We start from the raw sequence: 23,756 nt of genomic DNA on the forward strand, positions 1-23,756 counted from the left end.
TCTTATTCTAGAAATTTTTCCATACGGCTCGATGCAGTTGAGTTTCAAAAACCTAAAAGCCTATCGTATATAATCAAAGGTGCTTAGCCAACATAAGGAAGTTGTTTTAAAGGTTTTTATTAAATATGTACATTGTGTATTTCTTCTTTTAAGAAATGATACTATTTACTCTGGCCAAGGAGGCTCTCTTCCTGATGATATTAAAGCAAGTAAAAAGATTCACTAGCATGAATACCATATTTAACTGTTCAAATTAAAAGCAGACCTCAAAGCAGCCTTTCAAAGCAAGTATTTGAAATAACTTTTCTGTGAACTAAAGCTGGTAATGACTTGGGGAAAAAAAAAAAAAAAACACCTCTCTGTCCTTTTTCCACTCATACCCAACTACTCCAGGCCAAGATAGTCACTGCTAATCATACACATTTTATTTTCATCCAACTTACTAGACACCTTAATTTAAAAAAGAATCCCATAGTAAAGCACTTACTCAACACGATGAAAGTTACCTTGCTTGTGCAATTTCTATTTCATGGCAGCCTTCCCTTTATATAGTTCTTTTCATCTCTCTAAGGCCTTGTTTTAGACTGTAATTATTCTTGAGACTCTGGGTTAACATCACCATTAAATCTTGTATAGGTGGGTGACAAACTGGAGGCTAACAAGTTGTACTGATCTTTTTCTCAGAATTCTTCTTGTTTGAACTCAACCACCACAAAGCAACATGAAGAAATGTGTATATTCCAGAAATCTCCCTCTAGCAAACACAGACACACAATTATACTGCCAATAAATCTAGATACTATGAAAGATTATTAATTGTCTCTTGAAAATAATCCCTTTCTGTCGGTGCCTTGGCAGACGATTCGGGGAAAATATTTTCTTTGAGATCCACCATATATAAATATTCTTTTCTATCTAAGGTATGTCACTGTTAACAAATTCCCAATTGGGTGGCTTTAAACATTTCAAAAAGATCTTGCACTTCCCATCCCTCTCCCTCAGTGGGAACTCATTTAATTAATTAAGTTAATTAATTAAAATAAAGATAACATGGAATACAAAGGTTTTCTTTTTCCTGAAAATGAAAGCCCTGACTTGAGATTATTTTCATTTTTGAAAAAGATACATCAGAACCTTATTAAAAATTCCAGAGCAAGCAAAATAAAGATTGTACCCAATTTCCCTTTTCCCATATAGCTGAAACTGCATTTTTGAGATATTTCAGTCCATACCCATCAAAAAAAAAAATTTTTTTTTTTTTTTTTGGAACAAAAATCCTGTATTTGGAGCCTTTAATGCAGATCCTTTGCATCTTAATGAATGGTTGCCCACGACCTGGGGCACCAAGTATTGCACTTCTGGCATTATTTGTAGTTGGCTGCAATTCAATTAATTGAAACTTTTTTGCTGTTGCTAAAGAAAATGTAAAATGAGGTATTTATAACCCTGGATACCTGATTTTTATTTACAATTATCTGAAATTCTACATCAGCAACAAAGCCACCATATCTCCTAAAGTCAGAATGTTAAGAAACACTTGACTCCCGAGGATACATTTAAGATGTTTCAGAAGTGTCTAACACCACACACACACACACACACACACTCTACAAAAAAAAAAAAAACTTTCTTCTGTGTTATAGAAAAAAATAAACAATTGCATGAAAACCAAAAACCAAACTCATTGCCATCAAGTTGATTCCGATTCATAGTGACCATCCAGGACAGAGCAGAACTGCCCCATAAGGTTTCCAAGAAGCAGCTGGTGGATTCAAACTGCAGGCCTTTTGGTTGAGAGCCAAGCTCTTAACCACTGAGCCACCAGGGCTCCCACAGTTGCATTAAAGGCCATTGAACAAACACTAATCAAATAACAGTCCCTGATGCTCCCAATGGAACCATAGCTGAGTGTGACAGTAGCTTATAGGTCTAAATTGTATTTTGGCTTAGTGTTCATATTCAGGGAAACTCATTTTATAATTGGTAGGTGTGCAAATATGCTGGCCCTTCAGGTTCTTATTTTATTAAGGAAAATACATTAGGAAATTCTATCTCCCCTGCCAGCTAAATTTCAAGAGCAAGTCAGTGGCATGCTCAAGTACAAAAACATGCTTTTTTCTAGGTATACAGTTTTCTTTTCAAAAAAATATAGAACAAAAAGGATTTTGTTTCGATTTGATTTTTAAGTAGAGTATCTTTTATGATACTTTCACTTATTGTTCTTTACTCGTCTTAACTGGCCCAAAGACTGCAGATTGTTATATGTTCTATTCTCACTGTACTTCTTTCCTAGGGCTGCCGTAACAAAGTGGGTGGCTTTAAACAATGGAATGTATCGTTTCATCATTCTGGAGGTTAGAAATCCAAAGTGACATGTCAGCCAGGCCAAGCTCCCTTCACAGTAGAAGATCCTTTCTTGTCTCTCTCCATTTTTGGTAGCCCAGATGTTTCTTGGCTTAGAGATGCATCTTCACATGACTATCCTTCCTTTGTCTGTCTGAGTCTCTTTTCCTCTTTTATAAGGGCAGCACTCAGATTGGATTAGGAGCCACCCTACTCTAGTATGACCTCATGTTAATTTAACGGAGAGCATCTTCAGAGGCCCAAATGCCAAACAAGGTCATGTTCACAGATACCTGGGGTTAGGATTTGCAAGAGTGCTCCTTGGCAGTAAGTTTGGCAAGACGTCATCTCATGTACTTTGGACATGTTACCAGGAGGGAACAGTCCCTGGAGAAGGACATCATGCTTGGTAAAGTAGAGGGGCCGCAAAAAAGAGGAAGACCCTCAACGAGATGGATGGACATTGTGGCTGCAGCAGTGGGCTCAAACATAAAAACGATTATGAGGATGGCACAGGACAGGACAGTGTTTCGTTCTGTTGTACATAGGGTCGCTATGAGTCGGAACTGACTGGACAGCACCTAACAGCAATAGAATTTCAACATATCTTCTTGGGGGGTACAACTCAGCACATAACATTCACACAGCATATGATCAGCTCTCAGTAGGCACCAATAACAATAAAATGCTTGCTATTATTTATTGGATGCTTATGTAGCAACGTGCTAAGTGTTTACATACTCCATCATATTTAATTATTTTAACAATTCAACCAGAGCCTAGGAGAAACCTAATTCAACTCTCGACTAGCCCAACCAGGCCTGTTAGTTGAATTTCAAATAGAACGGCTAAGAGAGACCTGCTCCTAAAGCCAATGTCATTTCCCAGACCTGCACAGGTTGTCGCTCCTTAGATGGTTTGAGAAATTTGGCCACCAGTTTCAGCAGTATGGGAGCAAACTATAACAGGCTTCATAAGAGATTTCTTTTCAGATGGGCTTCTGAACGAGATTGTTAGTCATTGGAATGGTTTGCAGAAAAAAAGATCATGAACTACCTTAGCAAGTAGATCTTTAAAAATAGTCTTCTCTTTAAAGAAAGAAAAGGTAGACACCTGTTAATCTGTTTATGAAAATACTTTTCTTAATAATGGTAGGGACCAGTAACGGCAGGTATGTATCTTATTTCTCCAAAGGCACTTAAAATTATTTTGGATACTTTTCCTTCTGTTATTTCATAAAGCTACTGAGCTAACAGCATATCCCAGAATGATTTTTCATTTTGTTTTTTAGTAGATTATCAACTGCATCCCAATATCAATCTTTACTAACCCAAGTAATCCTGGATTACTGTAATAGATGGGGGAAATGGGAAATCTAAAAAGGCAAGTAAAATGAAAAGTTGGTGGCATATTAAAATTAAAACTAAAGAATGTCTTCCTTGAGCACTGTGCTTTTTTAAAGAACTATCCGTATGGGATCAAATTGACAACAGCGACTAGGAAGGTTAGATAGGAAGCTTTGGCGGTAGTGAGTTCATGTCAGTGGGGGAGGAACAATTCTGAAAAGGAAGGTGAAAATGATTGCACAACTTGAAGAACGTAATCAGTGTCACTGAATTGTACATGTAGAAACTGTTGGATTGGTGTATGTTCTGCCGTGTATATTTTCAACCATAAAAAAAAAAATAAAAGAAATTTTTAAAAATTAGAGCTAAAAACTTATTATATCAAATGTTTTTTCTACACATCATACTCTTTTAAAACGTATTTTTTCTGTAGCTTTAAATAGTTAGAAGGCTATATTATTAACTTATTTAAAAAGCAACATCTGAACATTGTGATACTCTACCAGGGACTACGCGAAGAGATGAACTGAACTGAAAAGCGCTTGATTTGATGGCCGCAGAGCCTCAAGCAACAATGCGCAATTATTGTGAACAACAGCTTCCAGTGGGAATTAGCTCTCCACTGGCCTTCGCTGTGCTCCGGTGCCTCACTGTGTATAATTACACATGTGCACCGTGACGCTGCAAGTCGTTAAATTAGAAATGGAACTTCTTTGACAACCGCAGTATAACCTGACAAAAGATGAATGTGTTTTTTTGTTTGTTTGTTTCCCTTCTTTCTTTCACTTATTTAAACATGTATTAATTAACTTGTTCTGGCAAGTGTTTAGTAAACATTGAACAAGGGCATTTCTTTAGCAGTATAATTAAAATTCTCTTTTAAATTGTTTTGCATGATTTTTATGCGCAATGTGAATCAAGTAAACAGAGGCTCTAATTAAAGTTTTTAGATGAAGGCAATCACAATTGATAAAACATCCAGCAACCTATTCAAGCACATTGTCTTTCTGTCAAGTACAAGTTTAATTTGATGGTCAGTTCACATTCGTCTGAATTAGCTAAGAGGCATAGGACCCTTCTACTTCAGTTCATCTCCATAAATCTTTGGATGTCACAGTACCCCTGTAAGCTTGCAATTTGGGAAGTGGTTGTATGATATTTATTAAAATGAATTTCTTCTAAGTTTTTACACCAGAATATTATGAGAAGCATCTAATTTAGATTATGAATCCTCTGCAAAAAAAAAGTTACATAAAGCAGATTGAGTGAACAAAGCTATCCAAACATCATGTGGGGCTTTGATAATTCTTTCTTATTTATAGCTTGGTGTAAAGGGTTACAATACCTCTATAAAAAGCTCTGTCCTCGTGGCTGAGAATAGCCACGGTGACTTTTCAATGATAACAGTCAAGTGTCTGAAGCATACAAAAAACCTGGATCATTATCCCTCTTTGTTGTATTCCCAAGTGTGTGCGTGCGTGTGTGTGTGTGTGTGTGCGTATGTGTGTGTAGTGAGAAAGATGAGGAGGGATGCGAAAGGATTCATTTTGCCTGTAATACATCGATTGACCTGAAGTGAAAGATATTTTCAGGGACGCTTTAAACTCCCCATCTTTAAAATATTCATCCTTTGTTCTTTCTAGTGATGCTATGGGTAACTCCAAAAAGCAAAGCTTTAAGTACAGACTCGTCAGTAATTATTAAGTGCTGGCCCTCAGGATCACTGATGTCTCTAATGACATTTTTCTAGCTAACCAAAAAACCAAACCTATTGCAATCAACTCGATTCCAACTCATGACGACCCTATAGGATGGTACAGAACTGCCCCAAGGAGCAGCTGGTGGATCGGAACTGCCGACTTTTCAGTTAGCAGCCAAGCTCTTAACCACTGAGTCACCAGGGCTCCAATTTTTTTTTTTTTTTTTAAGCTAGTGAGGATTAAAACAGATTCCTCCCAATCACTTTCTTGAGACCCTCAGGTTCTGTACCCAAGCCGGCCTTGGGTAGGAGCAGAATGGCATCCCCTCTGGCCTTGCATTATAGAATTGGAGGCTTCTCTCAGAAAGTAGGAACCATTTCTGCTCTTTTCAAAGAAAGGTCAAAATAAAATGTGACTTGACTCTATAAGGAGTCTTCCTAATTCTAGGGTTTACTCAGCAAGCCCTTTCAGCTCTAACACTAAGCTACCTTTTCAACCTGGCCTTTCTTAGTAATAAAGGTGATATTTTGACCTCTGTCTAATGCTTCTTTGTTTTGTTTCTTAATTTCTTTGGAATTTGGAGGGGAACAAAGGGTGCTATTTATTGGGTGATTCCTCAGAGACCCCAAAAGGTTATTCTTCCTAATTTAAAGATGAGAAGATTGAGGCATGTGGTATCAAGTCATTTATCAAGCCAATCTCTCAAGGCTCTGAAGTATTGGTGATGGGTGTTAAACAGGTAAACTAGTTTAAGAATGAACTTCTAAGCACTGGGCTATTCTGTTCTGGGTATTAGCATGAAAAACAAACCCATTGCCATCGAGTAAGTTCCAACTCATAGTGACCCTATAGGACAGAGCAGAACTGCTCCATAGGATTTCCAAGGAGCAACTGGTAGATTTGAACTGCTGACCTTTTGGTTAGCAGCCGTAGCTCTTAACCACTGCGCCACCAGAGCTCTGGATATTAGCATACTGGTGCTAATTTCATATATAAGAAACCAAAGCTCAGAGATGTGGAGTAGCTTGCCCAAGATAACAAGGGAAGAAAGAGAGAGACAATGAGACCTAAAGCCCAGGTCTTCTCAATACCAACAACTTTTGACAGTAATTTTGCTAATATTTAGTATACATAACCATACCTTCTCAAACCAAACATTCAAGAGAATTTGGACCTTTTCTTAATGATTTATGGCCATTATTGTGAATATCTGTGTGCTGTATTTGCAACATGGTAATACCCTCAAGGGCTGTGAGGTATTCATTTGCTCATTCTTAGAGTCATTATGCATGTAGTCATTAATTCACACGTTTAGACCATCTTCTGTTCATTCAGGCATTCATTTATACATGCATTTAGTTTTCAAATGTTAATCTGGTGTTACTATATGCCAGCCACTGTCCTTGACACGGAAATGTGGAAACATTACACTGTCCTAAGACCAGCCCCTGACTGGTTTCATTTGGCCTTTAGTTCTTCTGTCTGCCTCTTATAGCCACTCTCTTTGACCCTTCCGTTCAGCTCTTTCAGCTACCCTCTCCCACAAATTTTGGGGACTGAAACACAGCACATGTTAACTAGCATTGTTACTTATGAATTAGACTTCATGTCGCTAATAAAAGGCTTAGATATCATATCAGCAAAAATAAAGTCTCCACCTCTCAAAACACAAGTTGTTGTTGGGTACCGTCAAGTCAACTCTGCCTCATAGAGACCCCATGTGATGGAGTCGAACAGCCCCACAGGTTTTCCTAACTGAAATCTTTACAGCAGGGGCAGATTGCCAGGTCTTTCTTCCATGAAGCCATTGGGTGGGTTCAAACCACCAACCTTTTGGATAGCAGCAGAGCACTTAAACTTTGTGCCATAAACCTTTAAAAATCATTTGTGATGTGCCAAGTTTCCCTAGTTAATGGTCAAGCCAACCATGTGAATTCTTGTGCAATTTAATAAAATTAAATCTGTCTTGAACCCCGTCATGCCCACTAAGGTGCCTCTCTTGTGCTAGCCCACAGCTCCCAACCTACACTCCCAGGGTTCCCCTTCCACTGAGCTGTTAAAAGAAGAGAAAACTCATTGAAATCATTCCCATGAATGTATAAATGGGTTTTGACATCTTCCAAGCTTGTTCGTGCTTCATTATCTTAAATGGCTATATGTCCAAAAGAATTGACATAGTTGCTGGGAAGCATATAAGCAGAGACAAATATGAAACCAAGTCTTGCATACATTTCTGCAACCCAAACATATCTTCTGCTACAGATGTTTAAAATTCATAGCATGAATAGCTAAGGAGAAGTATAAAATGCTTTCTCTTCTCCTTTGTTCCTATGAATAAATCTTTTGAGAAAAGGCAGGATCCCCAAGTTCAAAGGGCCACAGGAGCTAGACAGGATGCACAAAGAACGAAGCAAGCTGGTCTAAGGTAACGCAGTGGAAGTGAGATGGCAAGGCCCCAGTTGGGGAGAGAATAAGGAACAGTGGCAACTGTGACAAGTTGGGGAGTCCTTGCATGGCTTCCTGGAGCTGTGCCTCCTCCCTTCACTCCAGGAATACAAGTGGCACCAGAACATCTGTGGTTTCAGGTTAATATAGAACTGTGGATCTACTGATTTTTAAAACTCAGCAACTGATTTCATTTTAATTGCAAAAGTGAAAACGAAAAAGGTACAAGGGGCAAAAAGTGACCCATGGATGGCCGACGATAACCTCTGCTAAGATATCCTTTGGTAAAGTAGAGGGTCAGCGAAAAAGAGGAAGACCCTCAAGGAGATGGATTGACACAGTGGCTGCAACACTGGGCTCAAGCATAACAACGAATGTGAGGATGGCACAGCATCAGGCAGTGTTTCGTTCTGTTGTATACAGGGTCACTATGAGTTGAAACCAACTCCACAGCACCAAACAACAAAAATAAGATATCCTTTGCCAGTTTAGGCAGATGTAGCCATCTTAATGTTAATAGCTAAGACCTCATATGAATCACTTCCTTTAATCCCAACACCCGTCTTATGAGCTAGGTACTATTAATAACCAGTTGCCATCAAGTCCATTCTGACTCACGGCTACCCCATGTGTTACAGAGTAGAACTGCTCCATAGGGTTTTCTTAGCTGTAATCTTTGCAGAAACCATTCATCAGGCCCTTCTTCCACAGAGCCGCTGGGTGGGTTCAAGCCACCAACCTTTGGGTTAGCAGTCAAGCCCAAACCCTTTACTCCACTCAGGCTCCTTTTAGGTTAGTAGTTGAATGAAACCATTTACACCACCTAGGCACCTCCCAGGGACTCCAGATACTAGTAATACCATCTCTTGGACACAAATTGATCCCCTACCTGTCCATGCTGGGTAGGGCTGAGATTCTAGCCCAGACATAAGGTGAGACAGTCTGCCCTTAGCCATATCCTGATACTGCCTCTCATCTTAAAATAGTTGAGATTTTTGCTAGGTGACAAAAGAACTTTGCCTTTACATCTAATTCAAGTTTGTTGTTTGTCTATTTGTTTTTTGTCCCAGGTGTGTATTTCAAATCAACAAATATTCCTTGAGCCTCAACTCCATATAAAACACCATGTTATGTCCTGTAACACATTTGGTTTTATCTTCATTAATGCAATGTGTGGAATATGATTTTAGAATGAGGGTAATACTGTTGAAATAGCCTCATCTGGAAATAATGTCAATTTGCAAACAGATTGGCATATTATCCACAAATTATAAACATTTACCAAAAAATCAGGCATCATGTGATGGTCGTTGCCATAATGATCAATTGGCACCAGAAAAGTGCCACATGGCCAGACGTGCCAACGCTGTTTGACACATTTCAATGGAGTTCATTACACTCAGGAAACTGAACCAATTTTATTCAACAGTGACTTTGACATTTACAGAAAAATGAAATGGTGGTTTAGAAATGAAGACTTCATGTGAAATCCCTACCGAGAATGTTAAATCGGTTCCACCCTTATGTCACCACTTCTAGAAGCTCAACCATGTTACACAGAGTTACTTTTACTCACAGCAGGTGGCAACCTATTCAAAACAAAGGTTCTCGGTGATCAGAAAATTGATCTTGAGCAAACTTAATTGGCTGTGAAAGTCTTCGCACAGACTAAATAACATATATTTTTAAAGATTTACCTGTAGGAAGACACATTCTTCTTTGCTTCACTGTTGGACTCATCCTGATATCACAGTTCTGTTTCTCGAATTTGCTAGGTTTTGATGGGATAAATACCACCCTCCTCCCCCATTCCACCCAAAGACAGTGTGGGACTAGAGAGATTTCAGTCTCATACTTGGAGTGCACTAGGACCAGGAGAGATGTCAAACAGCCATAAATAACTAGCTGGTATCTACTTCAGTGATGACGTAATGTGAGAAATGAAAATTAATAAAGAGGGATTTATGATGCATATGCTAAAAAATACTGTGCTAATGGCTTACACCATTGGACTAGGATGACTTAAGTACAGGCAGTTTTTACAGAAATGTTTTCCTGGAGTAGGAAAGTACTGCTGTTGTTGTTAGTTGCTGTCCAGTCGATTCCGACTTGTGGCGACCCGATGTGTGCAGAGTAGAACAGCTCCATAGTGTTTTCAAGGTTGTGACCTTTCAGAAGCAGATCACCAGGCCTGTCTTCCAAAGCACCTCTGGATGGGTTTAAACCACCAACCTTTAGGTTAGCAGTCAATCACTTAACCATTTGCACCTCCCAGGGACTCCTAGCAAAGTGCTATGCTGCAGTATTTATACGCATAGCACTTATTTAAAGAAACAATTTCGTAATAGATTTTTAAACATTCTCTTACTATGGCATATGGTTAAAGTATATTAATAATGCTGCTTGACTAAACCCTTGCTGTGCTTTCGCTGACAAAGCTAAGACTCTGCATACCAAAGAAGGAATGTGCTTGGTTTAATTGTAAGCCTAGATAACATTATAGTGAGATAGCACTGATTAGAATTAATCAAGAACACCAGAACAAATGTACGGCAAGTCTGAATTCTAAAACTTTAAAGTAGTTATATTGCTTTCAAATCTATCTAATATTTACTTATTTGTTTGTCTGCCAACAGTGTAATAGAATCAGCATCTCAAACCAGATAATACAGTTGAGCCATTCAAAATGTTATCAAACATAAGTCACTGGAGAAACAATTCAGTCAACAAAGAAATTTTCTAATTAGCATGTTAATTATTTGCAAGTAAAAGGTGATTCCAAAGTACCTGAGGAAACTTGAAGATACTGTGGTTTGTCTTCACATTCCATACATCCCTATGAAATATTTTTACACTACTAATTTCCTATAATGTAAGGAAAAGGGTTTTGCTAATCAAAGGAAAACTTCAGCCCAGCTTCTGCATTAATTATCACTTATTCTAAATTGGTAGAACCTGAATTAATGAGGCCCAGTCTCCTCCTCAATGGCATGCATTAAATAAAACTGGACTTGACTGTGTACTCTTGTGAAGATGGAAGTATATATGCATATTGGCTGCCAGGCAAATAATTTTTCAAAGTATGCAGTTATCAACGCTTTGTGTGCCTTGCCCCGCTATGCATAAACATCTTAATTACCTTCTACACATCACTAAAACAAGGCTTCTGCAGAGATTCAAACTATTTTTCTAGATCAACCACTTCTGCACGTCTGATCTCAGAAAATACTAACGATTGCTTGTAGAAAATAGAAACTTCCCCCAAAAACCCGGATCCCAACAAAACGAACATAAAAAGTAGAGACATAGTGTATTAAATCACCTTTTAAGCCCGTTGCTAAACTGTCACAAGGCTGTAATGAGGCAGTTCCCTTCTAGTTTTCACAGAGTTTTCGAAGTTTCTAATCAATTCGCTCTCATTCCATGAGAGGACAGGATGAGGGGGATATTTTGCTTTCTTTCCCCTCCCACTACCTAATCTTCTGGTTATTTCCTGACTGAACAACCATGCCTGCTATTTTAAAATTCAGTATCTACATATGACCTTACTTGTTCGTGGTCTTGGTTTCTTCCGGGCGTCTGCAGAGTGAGCCGCCATGTCTGACGACTGCTTGTCACGTGGTCCTCTTGTTCGCAGGCTGCTCGGCGGCCAACCACGGGCCCTCATTTGTCAAGTTGTGCTGCTCCCGGTCCCTTTCCTCCCTTCACTGCACTGAACTCATGGCCATTCAGCATCTTAACCTTACAGCTTTTTTTGCATGTAAGGTCATGCTTGGAGTGTCATTTTTTTTTTTTCCATTTCATATTTTTACATGAAGTAAAATCTAAAATAGGTATGTCATTCATTTTCGTTGTTGCTATTCTGGGTGGTTGAGTTGATTCTGACTCACGGCAACCCTATAGAACAGAGTAGATCTGCCCCACAGGGTTTTCTAGGTTGTAATCCTATGGGTGCAGATCGCCAAGTCTTTTCTCTCACTGAGCCGCTAGTGTGTTCCAACTGTCGACCATTCGGTTAGTAGCCAGGCTCTTAGCCATTGCACCACCAGGGCTCCTTTCATTCATTTTAACCATAACAAATCCTTACCAGATATAATAATAGAATAATGTCAGTACATGAATTACAAGAAGACCTACGTTTGTCCCGTACCATTTTTACAAGGGTAAAATTACTGAGCTGAAGCTTGTTGTTGTTATTGTCAGGTGCCATCCAGTTGCTTCCGACTCATAGCGACCCTATGCACAACAGAACGAGACACTGCCCAGTCCTGAGCCATCCCTACAATTGTTGTTATGCTTGAGCTCATTGTTGCAGCCACTGTGTCAGTCCACCTCGTTGAGGGTCTTCCTCTTTTCTGCTGACCCTATGCTCTGCCAAGTATGATGTCCTTCTCCAGGGACTGATCCCTCCTGACAACATGTCCAAAGTATGTTAGAAGCAGTCTCACCATCCTTGCTTCTAAGGAGTATTCTAGTTATACTTCCAAGACAGATTTGTTCATTCTTTTCACAGTCCATGGTATATTCAATATTCTTTGCCAATGCCACAATTCTTCTTCAGTCTTCCTTATTCGTTGTCCAGCTTTCACATACATATGATGCCACTGAAAATACCATGGCTTGGGTCAGGTACACCTTAGACTCCAAGGTGACATCTTTGCTCTTCAACACTTTAAAGACATCCTTTGCAGCAGATTTACCCAATGCAATGCACCTTTTGATTCCTTGACTGCTGCTTCCATGGCTGTTGATTGTGGATCCAAGTAAAATGAAATCCTTGACAACTTCAATCTTTTCTCCATTTACCATGATGTTGCTCATTGGTCCAGTTGTGAGGGTTTTTGTTTTCTTTATGTTGAGGTACAATCCATACTGAAGGCTATGGTCTTTGATCTTCATTAGTAAGTGGTTCAAGTCCTCTTCACTTTCAGCAAGCAAGGTTCTGTCATCTGCATAACGCGGGTTGTTAATGAGTCTCCCTCCAATCCTGATTCCCCGTTCTTCTTCATATAGTCCAGCTTCTCGGATTATTTGCTCAGCATATAGATTAAATAGGTATGATGAAGGAATACAACCCTGACGCACACCTTTCCTGACTTTAAACCAATCAGTATCCCCTTGTTCTGTCCGAACAACTGCCTCTTGATCTATGTAAAGGTTCCTCATGAGCACAATTAAGTGTTCTGGAATTCCCATTCTTCGCAATGTTATCCATAATTTGTTATGATCCACGCAGTCGAATGCCTTTGTATAGTCAATAAAACACAGGTAAACCTCCTTCTGGTATTCCCTGCTTTCAGCCAGGACCCATCTGACATCAGCAATGATATCCCTGGTTCCATGTCCTCTTCTGAAACCGACCTGAATTTCTGGCAGTTCCCTGTTGATATACTGCTGCAGCCATTTTTGAATGATCTTCAGCAAAATTTTGCTTGCGTGTGATATTAATGGTATCGTTCTATAATTTCCACATTTGGTTGGATCACCTTTCTTGGGAATAGGCATAAATATGGATCTCTTCCAGTCAGTTGGCCAGGAAGCTGTCTTCCATATTTCTTGGCATAGACGAGTGAGCACCTCCAGTGCTGCATCTGTTTGTTGAAACATCTCTGTTGATATTCCATCAATTCCTGGAGCCTTGTTTGCAAACATCCATTAATAATCAGAACCTAGAATGTACGAAGTATGAATCCAGGAAAATTGGAAATTGTCAAAAATGAAATGGAATGCATAAACATCGATATCTTAGGCATTAATGAGCTGAAATGGACTGGTATTGGCCATTTTTAATTGGACAATCATATAGTCTACTATGCTGGGAATGACAACTTGAAGAGGAATGGTGTTGCATTCATCATCAAAAAGAGCATTTCAAGGTCTATCCTGAAGTACAACGCAGTCAGTGATAGGTTAATATCCATACGCCTACAAGGAAGACCAGTTAATATGACTATTATTCAAATTTACGCACCAACCACTAGGGCCAAAAACGAAGAAATAGAAGATTTTTATCAGCTGCTGCAGTCTGAAATTGATCAAACATGCAATCAAGATGCATTGATAATTACTGGCGATTGGAATGGGAAAGCTGGAAACAAAGAAGAGGATCGGTGGTTGGAAAATATGGCCTTGGTGATAGAAACAATATCGGAGATCGAATGATAGAATTTTGCAAGACCACCGACTTCTTCATTGCAAATACCTTCTTTCACCAACATAAACGGCAACTATACACGTGGACCTCGCCAGATGGAACACACAGAAATCAAATTGACCACATCTGTGGAAAGAGACAATGGAAAGCTCAATATCATCAGTCGGGACAAGGCCAGGGGCGACTGTGGAACAGACCATCAATTGCTCATATGCAAGTTCAAGTTAAAACTGAAGAAAATCAGAGCAAGTCCACGAGAGCCAAAATATGACCTTGAGTATATCCCACCTGAATTCAGAGACCATCTAAGAATAGATTTGACACATTGAACACTAGCGACCAAAGACCTGACGAGTTGTAGAATGACATCAAGGACATCATCCATGATGAAAGTAAGAGGTCATTGAAAAGACAGGAAAGAAAGAAACGACCAAGATGGATGTCAGAGAAGACTCTGAAACTTGCCCTTGAACATGAGCAGCTAAAGCAAAAGGAAGAATTGATGAAGTAAAAGAACTGAACAGAAGATTTCAAAGGGCGTCTCGAGAAGACAAAGTATTGTAATGACATGTGCAAAGAGCTGGAGATGGAAAACCAAAAGGGAAGAACACGCTTGGCATTTCTCAAGCTGAAAGAAGTGAAGAAAAAATCCAAGCCTCGAGTTGCAGTAGTGAAGGATCCTATGGGAAAATATTAAACAAGGCAGGAAGCATCAAAAGAAGATGGAAGAAATACACAGAGTCATTATACCAAAAAGAGTTAGTCGATGTTCAACCATTTCAAGAGGTGGCATATGATCAGGAACTGATGGTGCTGAAGGAAGAGGTCCAAGCTGCTCTGAAGGCATTGGAGCTGAAACTAGTTCTGAATTTTTTTTCCAACTGAATAAAGATGATTTTTAAAGCCTTAACATAACAAAATGGAAAGGAAAAAAAGGCACATATTCTATGAAGGAGTCCATCCTCCTGTGGACTTCCCTTTTGCCCCTATTCTTTGTTCTCATGCAAACAGGGCTGCTGAGACACAGGGTATCCTTTACTTTCCTTACTTCTAAACCATTACTGTTAAATGCTGAATTGAAGTCACTAAGGAGAACAATTAGCAGATGAAGTAATTCTGATTTTTAAAATGCTTCTATTCTTTCATTTTAAAAGAATTTTGTCTTGGCTTGGAAATGCTCCTTGAATTTTTTTTTTTTCAATGTATGCCGCCTTTGGAGCCCTGGTAGCACAATGGTTAAGAGCTCGGCTGCTAACCAAATGGTTGGCAGTTCGAATCCACCAGCCACCTCTTGGAAACCATATGGCACAGCTCTACTAGGTCCTATACAATTGCTATGAGTTGGAATCAACTCAACGGCAATGGGTTTGGTTTGGTTTTTTTGCCGCCTTTTGCAGACTTTTGCAGAGTGTTATAGAAGGAATTCAGCACATGCAACACAAACGATAATAGCATTAATAGTAGTGGTTAACAGCTACGGCTGGTAACCAGAAGGTCAGCAGTCTGAATCCACCAGGCGCTCCTTGGAAACCCTATGGGGCAGTTCTACTCTGTTCTATAGCGTCGATATGGGTCAGAATCAACTCGACGGCAATTGGCTTGGTTTGTTTTTTTTAGTGGCAATAATAGTAATAGTCAATGCATTAAACTTGTACTAAGTGCCAGGCCCTGTGCTAAGTACTTTGCTTGTAATAACTCATTTCATGCTCCCAACACCCTGTGAGGTAGATACTATAACTATTCCCATTTGCAGAAGAAGAAACTGAGGTACAGTGAGATTAAGTAATTTTTCCAAGGTCACAGTGACTAAGGGGGAGAGCCTGGTTTTAAATCCAGGCAGTCTGGCGCCAGCATTGATGACCACTGTACAATCCCACCTGTTAAGGAATACTAAATGAGAATTGCTAAGTGACATAGTCAACAGTTTAGAGGCTTTTTTGGTTTTTTGTTTTTGTTTTTTTAACTATACAGCACTTTACAAAGAAATCGATCCCTCTAAAAAGCTAATGTCAAATATGTGTGAATTATAATAATTCATTTTTGCATATTGAGTTTTTAACAAAGACACACCCTGTGAAGCTGATACAAAAAGAGCTGTATTATAGCAAAACTAGGTTCTATAGCATACTTGGAAATATTGCTTAAATTTCCACCACTTTAAAAGCTCATTAACAAAAAAGAAAAAGAAATACTTGGCATTTTGGTATCTGTGATATTAAAAGAACTAATATTTAATATTCAAGTGACAACAGCTTGTAGAGTTTGCACACAACACCCACTGAGATCAATTTTTCTTTAAAATGGCCTTTAGAAATCTGTCTTTAAACAGCTGACACCTCCATTCTCTGTCTCCCTCGTTCCTGCCAGCACCATGGGGCACACACCCAGGGCAGCCGCAGACATGTAATTCTTCACTGCAGGATTTGTCTATGCAAATAATGGAGAATGTGGGAAGTCAAGAAAAATGTAGTTTCCACTGAATAAACCTCCGTGCCATCTTTGCTACTAAAAAGGAATGGGTGTCTTTAGAGGGCTTTTCTCCATATGCTCCCCCAGGCCCCTCTATACACCATCCATGAGAAGAGAGCAGAATTATCACCACCTAATTTTTTTTTTAATCGATCGTCAGTCTCCCGCACCTGTACCAAAGCCACATAATGACACATATACTGTTGCCTGGCATTTTTCCAGCTTGACTAATTGTCACTGTACTAATTTACTCACCTGTGGAATTTTCAACTTCCCTAGCCTGCTGTCAAGAAGATGCGTAATAATGAAATAGAGATTTTAAAATGCTGAGCACTATGAAATATTTCAGGTATATGCCAACAAAAAGCTTTCACTAAGTCACACGGCTATAATTACTCATGGCTGAGGGGAAAAATGATCACATGTACATTAATCTGGTAGATAATAGGAGCCAAGTGAACAAATTTTTTCTGACATAGAGAAATAAATAAAATACTGATCCCAAAAAACCCAAACCCATTACTTTCGAGTCGATTCCAACTCATGGCAGCCCTGTAGAACAGAGTAGAACTACCCCATGAGGTTTCCAAGGAGCAGCTTATGGATTCGAACTGCCAGCCTTCTGGTTAGCAACCGAGCTCTTAACCACTGCACAACCAGGGCTCCAAAATACTGATCAGATGACCTAAAATGTATTTCTTTACCTGCATCATTTGGAGTCAACATAAACACATTGTTTGGAGTCAATGTCAATTACTATTATGTTCTATATTAGAAAGCACTTGATATATTTTTTATAGTACTGTTGAAGAAAATATTGTCCTCTATCAAATAGTAAGATCAAGGAGTAAATGATTGGCTGGATTCTTTTTTTCCAAGAAATATGGAAAAGTTTAGGAACCGTATTTGGCATATGTTACTTTAACTGCATAAACAAGTAAACTAATTTGGAACATCTATGCTAAGCAGTGTGGCCCCAGGATTTTTTAAGTGCTAGGTTTAAGAGTTGTCGTGGAAAATTATTACCCACAAGTATAATAGCTGGCTTTTCTGAAGATCCTGCAGTCCATTGCACTCACTGTGATATCGAGATATGTTTAATGGGCTTGCGAAAATTGCGTAAGCACTGTTTGACCAATTTTAACATAGATACTTGATTGCTTATGATACAAGTAAAATTTAGAGAATAAAGCCTGATATTTCCCAAAGAAATCTTACTAAAAGTGTTCATTAAATTCTTATACTCTATTGAATACAAATTCTCTATAGGGTGTTCATTAACCCACTTTAAAAAAAAAATGGAGGCCCTAGGTAGTACAAACAATTAACATGTTTAGCTACTAACTGAAAGGTTGGAGGTTCGAGTCCACCCAGAGGTGCCTCAGAAGAGAGGCCTGGTGATCTCCTTCTGAAAAACCAGCCATTGAAAACCCCATGGAGCTCAGTTCTACTCTGACACACATGCGGTCACCATGAGGCAGTGTTGACTTGACAGCAACTGATACTGATGTAGTGTTATTAGGTCTTATGAGAAAAAAAAGAAAGTTTTCTGGATTAGTTTGAGAAATCCTGGATTAAATATAATTTTCTTATCATCATCATTGCAAAATGTCACGGAAACTTCAGCATGGTAATAGGCATTCCGGAGAGAGGACATGTGGTCCTTTCCAACCTTATTTGACCCAGAACCGTTCTAGCACAGCATCTCTCTGCAGCAAGGAGCCTGCAGAATAGGCTCTGCCCTGACTCATGCCTGGCTCATCACAGGTGCTCAGTACCTGCTGGTGAAATTTCAACTTTATTTCAATTGCACTGAAATTGTCTGTGATAGTCTTTGCCTTAGACTTGTTCAGGAAGATAAACATGCAAAGAGAACCAGAAAACACACAGACTCCTTTCTTCTAGCCAGATCTCAGCCCGCCAGGGTTAGCCAAGTGAACCCGTCCGGCATGTTGACCCATCAAGACTATCACTTAAAATAGATCTTCAGGTGATCGGACAGGGGAAAGGAAACAGCAGCTTTCTAGTCACACACCCCTTCCATTTAGCACATCTGAAGGACCGGTTTTCCTCATTTCCAAATTTGATATCCAACTTTTTTTTCCCCCATTCAAATGTCTGTCCTCTTTCTCCAGCTTATTTGCTCTCACACTGAATTTTAAGCATCTCTAAAAATGCTTGATATGTTATTATTCTTTCCAGATATCCTCCGAGAGCCAAGCCAAGAGCATTAAGGAAGGAAGGAGGAATGAGTCTGGATTCAGTGCAGTGAACGAAGGAGCTTCAGGGAGAGGGCCACGCGCTACCCAGAGCCTCGACTCTGTCGTCAGCATGAGAACTTATCGGTACTTTTTGCTGCTTTTTTGGGTTGGTCAGCCCTACCCGACTCTCTCAACTTCCTTAGCTAAGAGGACTAGTGGCTTGCCGGCCAAGAAAAGGGCCCTGGAGCTCTCTGGAAGCAGCAAGAATGAGCTGAGCCGTTCGAAAAGGAGCTGGATGTGGAACCAGTTTTTTCTCCTGGAGGAATACACGGGATCCGATTATCAGTATGTGGGGAAGGTAGGAGTCCTTGGGGCGCTTTGACATTCTGGTGTTAAAAGCCTGAAGAAGTTACTGCAAGTAAATAGATGGGAAGGATGTGAACTATATTCCCTATACAGTAAAAATTGTTGCTTATCTGGTAAGACTTTTTTTTTTTTTTGCACTTGAGTAGTTTCGGGAAGAAAACTGTAGCAAGAAGCTGAGAAATGTTAGCCTGGCAACAAAAAAAAGAGAAAATGCTCCGGGGGAAAATGAAACGCCCACAACCATCCCCATAGGATTATCATAAATCATTTAGTTTTTACGTGAGTTTGAAAAATGCGCTCCAGCTATTCTGTAAAGGGGGTGGGGGGTCATAAAAATAGGAATAGCACTTAGGCTCCAAAGAATGGAAAGTTCCTTTTTCTTATTCTGAAAGCAAACGCTGTGAGCTTTAGCCGGTTGGGCCAGGTTCAAATTAACTACTTCGTTCCTCTGCTGTTTACAAGGCCACTCATTCTCGGACCAAATGGGGCCCTTTGTGCTCACCACCCTCCGCGGCCTTAGATTTGGTCGCTGCTGTTGTTTCTTCTTGTGTCAAATGATACGCACCATCCAGATAGTTCGAAATCTTGGGATTTAATTGTGGCAGGGTTTCCAAAAGAGAAAAATGAGTAGGTAAAGGTGCTCTTTCCAAATAGCATCTGGCCATTTTATTGACTGCAGACAGCAGAGTGAGGAGGCATCCTTTGCTATGGCCCCTACAGATTACTGGAGCTGAGTCAGGGAAACAGCCGGGTTATATTGTCATCGGGAGTTTCACTGAGATTTTATCATCAGCTATATGCTGGTTGCAGAATATCTGCATACCGCAAAGGTGTAAAAGCAAACACAGGCATACAGGTTTGTGGTTTTTAGTTTCTGTGTTTCCTAATACGGTACTGAAGGGAAAAATCATTGTCCTAACTCCCTTACATAGACAAACTGGGACTGAACGTTAAAGGAGAGATGATAAAATCCCTTGGTTTATGATTACAGCTATGATTTTAAAACATCTCTATTAGAATATCATGTAAATAACAGACCTTTCTTATTCCAAGGGCTGCATGTTCACACTTCAATTTGTGATCAAATATCACTGAGTAACTGTGTGCAAATATTCTTTTTAAGCGCTGCCCACCGTAAATGCAGGAGAGCTGTCTGGGGTTTGGGCTGAGGTAACCAGGCATTGTTCCAATGAAGTGAATTATTAATACAGAAAAAAGCAGGAGAGGAAGTATTCAGTGACGGGGTGAACATCGACACAGATTCCAAAGGACCTGGCCACGCATTCGCTGTGAAATTCACAAGTTATGTGACTCCAAAAAAAAAAAAAAAAAACATAATTCACTTGTACTTTATTTTATTTCCTTTGTGAGGTCTAAATAACACTAAGTTAACAGAGTTCTAGTTGTTTAAAAAATAATAATAATAATTTCATAATCTTCAAAGCACTTTTTATAACATAAAGAACATGACTGTTACAGAAGATTGTTTTAAAAAGTGCTATGTCTAAATGAATTGATCCTGCCTTTTTTTTTTCTTTTCCTTTCTGCTTTCTTTCTCAAACTGTGATGCCATCTTATTTTAAAAAAAAAAAAAAAACACCACATATTTCTACAGAAGGCCAGTATATTTCGGGATACTAGGAGCAGTAATGGATAAAACTGGGTAAGAATCAGTTTTGCGGTTGTAATTGGGAGAGGCAGTATTGCCGTGGGGAAAAGTTGTGGAGCTGTGGACTCAAGCAGATCTGAGACTGCATAGCAGGGCTGCCAGTTGCTGGTTGTGTGGCTCGAGGCAGGTTATTAACCTTTCCAGGCTTCGGTTTCTTCATCTTGAAAATGTGCACAGCAATGCCTACCTTGTGGAGTTGCAGTGTAGTTTAAGCACTAGTAGCGGGCACATGGTAGGCACACAAAGCGGTTATCACTATTGGTGAAAAATCCATATTGCATATGCTCTAATAAATCAATCTGTAATGCATTCAAGTGGAATGTTGATTTTTATGTTATTGCAAAAGTAAAATGGGGTAATTAAAAAATTTCTGTATGGGTGAAAAATGCAGAGAATTGTGGCAAAATCCCTTCAGAATCACAACTTTGATTTGATTGGTTGTGCTTGGATATTTTATTGGCAGCTAGATAAATTCCCTTACCTCACTATCACCTTCCCCTCCCTGCTAACCCCCCACTCATTGCCGTCGAGTCGATTCCGACTTATAGAGACCCTATAGGACAGAGTAGAACTGCTCCCATAGGGTTTCCAAGGTACAGCTGGTGGATTCAAACTGTCGACCTTTTGGTTAGCAGCCAAGCTCTTAACCATACCAGGGCTACAAGAAAGTGTTAGCAAGAGAAAAAAGTCAAGGGCAATACTTCAAGTTGTCATAGTTGCCAACATGGCTCCATCAGCTGTGTGGAAGAGGTGTTCTGGCACTGTTGTTAAGGCCTTTTCCCAAGTCAGTCTTCAGAGTTACCCGTCATCGGAAAAAAGGATTAGCCTATGGCAGAGGTTCCAAAACTTTCTTGGTTCATAAAACCAAACCCAACCCATTGCTGTTGAGTCTATCCCGACTTATAGTGACTCTAAAGAACAGAGTAGAACTTTCCCACAGAGTTTCCAAGGAGCACCTGGTGAATTCAAACTGCCAACCTTTTGGTTAGCAGCCGTAGCTCTTAACTACTATGCCACCAGGGTTTTCTTCTTGGTTCATAGTGTCCTTAAAGTCTCAATAAATTTTTTCACATACGAGTTCCATGTATTAAGTAGTTAAGTCCAAACAACTTAGTATTTATGTTCTAGCAACTTAAGTGTTGTTATTAGGTGCACTCGAGTCAGCTCCAACTCACGGCAGCCCCATGTACAGCAGACTGAAATGTAGCACAGCCCTGTGTTGTATTTTGGGCAATGTTCTGTTGTGATCCATACGGTTTTCTTTGGCTGATTTTCAGAAGTAGATCACCAGGCCTTTTCTCCTACTCTGTCTTAGTCTAGCAGATTCACTGAAACCACTATGGGTGACCCTGCTGGTATTTGAAATAACAGTATCATAGCTTCCAACATCATAGCAACATGCAAGCCACCATAGTATGACAAGCTGACAGAAGCGTGGTAGAACAACTTGGTAGCCATTTGAAAAAATAATACATGTAAATGGACAGAAAAAAAATATGTATTTTTGTTTCATTCTGAAATAAATACAGTTACTTATGAATAAGTAAATATAGTTACTTATGAGTCGGAATCGACTTGAGGGCACTGGGTTTTTTTTTGTTTTGATTTTTATGAATGGAATGTGTGTGCCTGTTGGGCAAAGCACAACTTCTCAATCAGATTGGATGTCACCACCCTCATTTTCTTTTCCACATTGATTTTTGCACCATACTTGTGTTTTATCACAACTGGAAAGCCCAGCTTCATGAATATATGACATAATCAAAAAGATTGTAACACCACCTACTGTTGGGACTGTAAACTACCTTGAGCTAGACATTCCCAAGGTGTCTAACAGATGTCATGTGTTACTATATTTGCCTTACACGATGCCCCATCAGTTCCCTAGTGCACCCAAGGGTGCCTCATTGCACACCCTGGGAACCATGGGACTGTAGTTAGTTTGACATATAAAGGCATACACAGGCTAATAGAATCTTTAATTGTGCTATTAAAGCCAAAACCAAACCAAACCCGTTGCCTCAATTCCAACTCATAGCCACCCTATAGAACAGAGTAGAACTGCCCCATAGGGTTTCCAAGGAGTGGCTGGTGGATTCCAACTGCCGATCTTTTGGTTAGCAGCCAAGCTCTCTTGACTGCTGTGCCACTAGGGCTCCCATTGTGCTTTTAGCCCTGTTAAATAATCATTCCCTAAAGCCTATCCTTGGGCCCTGCACCTGAAGAGATTGATCTGTAAATGCAATGGATAGAAGTGTTAACTGAGGAAAAACAATGCACAGACGGATGTAAAGACATTGCTGCTGAGCAAATAGCGCTTAAAGGACATATTGAAGAACTGTTTTACATTTTAACCTTCTGTTTGTATTTGTGTTAATTCACTCAGATTATTTTAGGGTGAGTCAGTAGGCATAGCAGTGATGATGGTGGGACAGGAAATGTGAGGAATGGCTGTGGGGAGCCAAGGGCTTCTGGGCGCAGGAGGGAGAGAAGAGGGAGGGTTATGTGAGCACCTGAGAAACAGCTGAGGCTGGAGGCTGGAGGCTGGAGGCTGGAGGCTGGAGTGGCAATGAAGTGAACAAACAAGGTCATACTTTAAGGCTGAAGCACAAGCCAAGGCAGTGAGACCTTCCTCCTCCCCCTGCCTTAGCGCTCCTCAGCATCTGAGTCCCACAGCCGGTAAGGTGAGCTCAGAAACGTGACCAAGGCAAGGTTGGGAAAGATGCACTTAGGGAGAACAACTATAGCTGAAATACTGACGAACCAAATTCTGATTTATGAGACAATCTCAACAATTCTACTCACCTAACATGGCAGTGGTATGTATGAGGAACAGGGCGGGAACAAGTGGTCCTGTATTTGGTAAAGAGTTTTGTGAGCTTAAGATATAGATAATATAGGTGTAGATATAGGCCTAGGTATGAGTAGGCCCCTGGGTGGCACACATGGTTAAGCACTCGGCTGCTAACCAAAAGATTGCCAGTTTAAGACCACCCGGAAGTACTTTGGAAGAAAGCCCTGGCAAGGTACTTCAGAAAAATCAGCCATTGAAAACCCTACGGA

General features: G+C 39.9%; 1 protein-coding gene across 4 annotated transcripts in view; it reads left to right on the forward strand.

Annotated features, from left to right (window-relative positions):
* Positions 1–23,756, forward strand: part of CDH6 (cadherin 6) — a 152,320-nt gene that overhangs the window by 66,827 nt on the left and 61,737 nt on the right. For 3 of the 4 annotated variants that reach the window (XM_049861640.1, XM_049861659.1, XM_049861650.1), the window contains exon 2: positions 18,660–19,016. In XM_049861640.1, coding sequence (XP_049717597.1) covers positions 18,789–19,016 — 228 coding nt within the window. In that variant the 5' untranslated portion in view covers positions 18,660–18,788. Of the gene's footprint in view, positions 1–18,659; positions 19,017–23,756 lie in introns of those variants that run through there. The other variant, XM_049861660.1, reaches the window with a different exon arrangement.

Source organism: Elephas maximus, chromosome 2, assembly GCF_024166365.1.
Source record: "Elephas maximus indicus isolate mEleMax1 chromosome 2, mEleMax1 primary haplotype, whole genome shotgun sequence".
Taxonomy (NCBI): Eukaryota; Metazoa; Chordata; class Mammalia; order Proboscidea; family Elephantidae; genus Elephas; species Elephas maximus.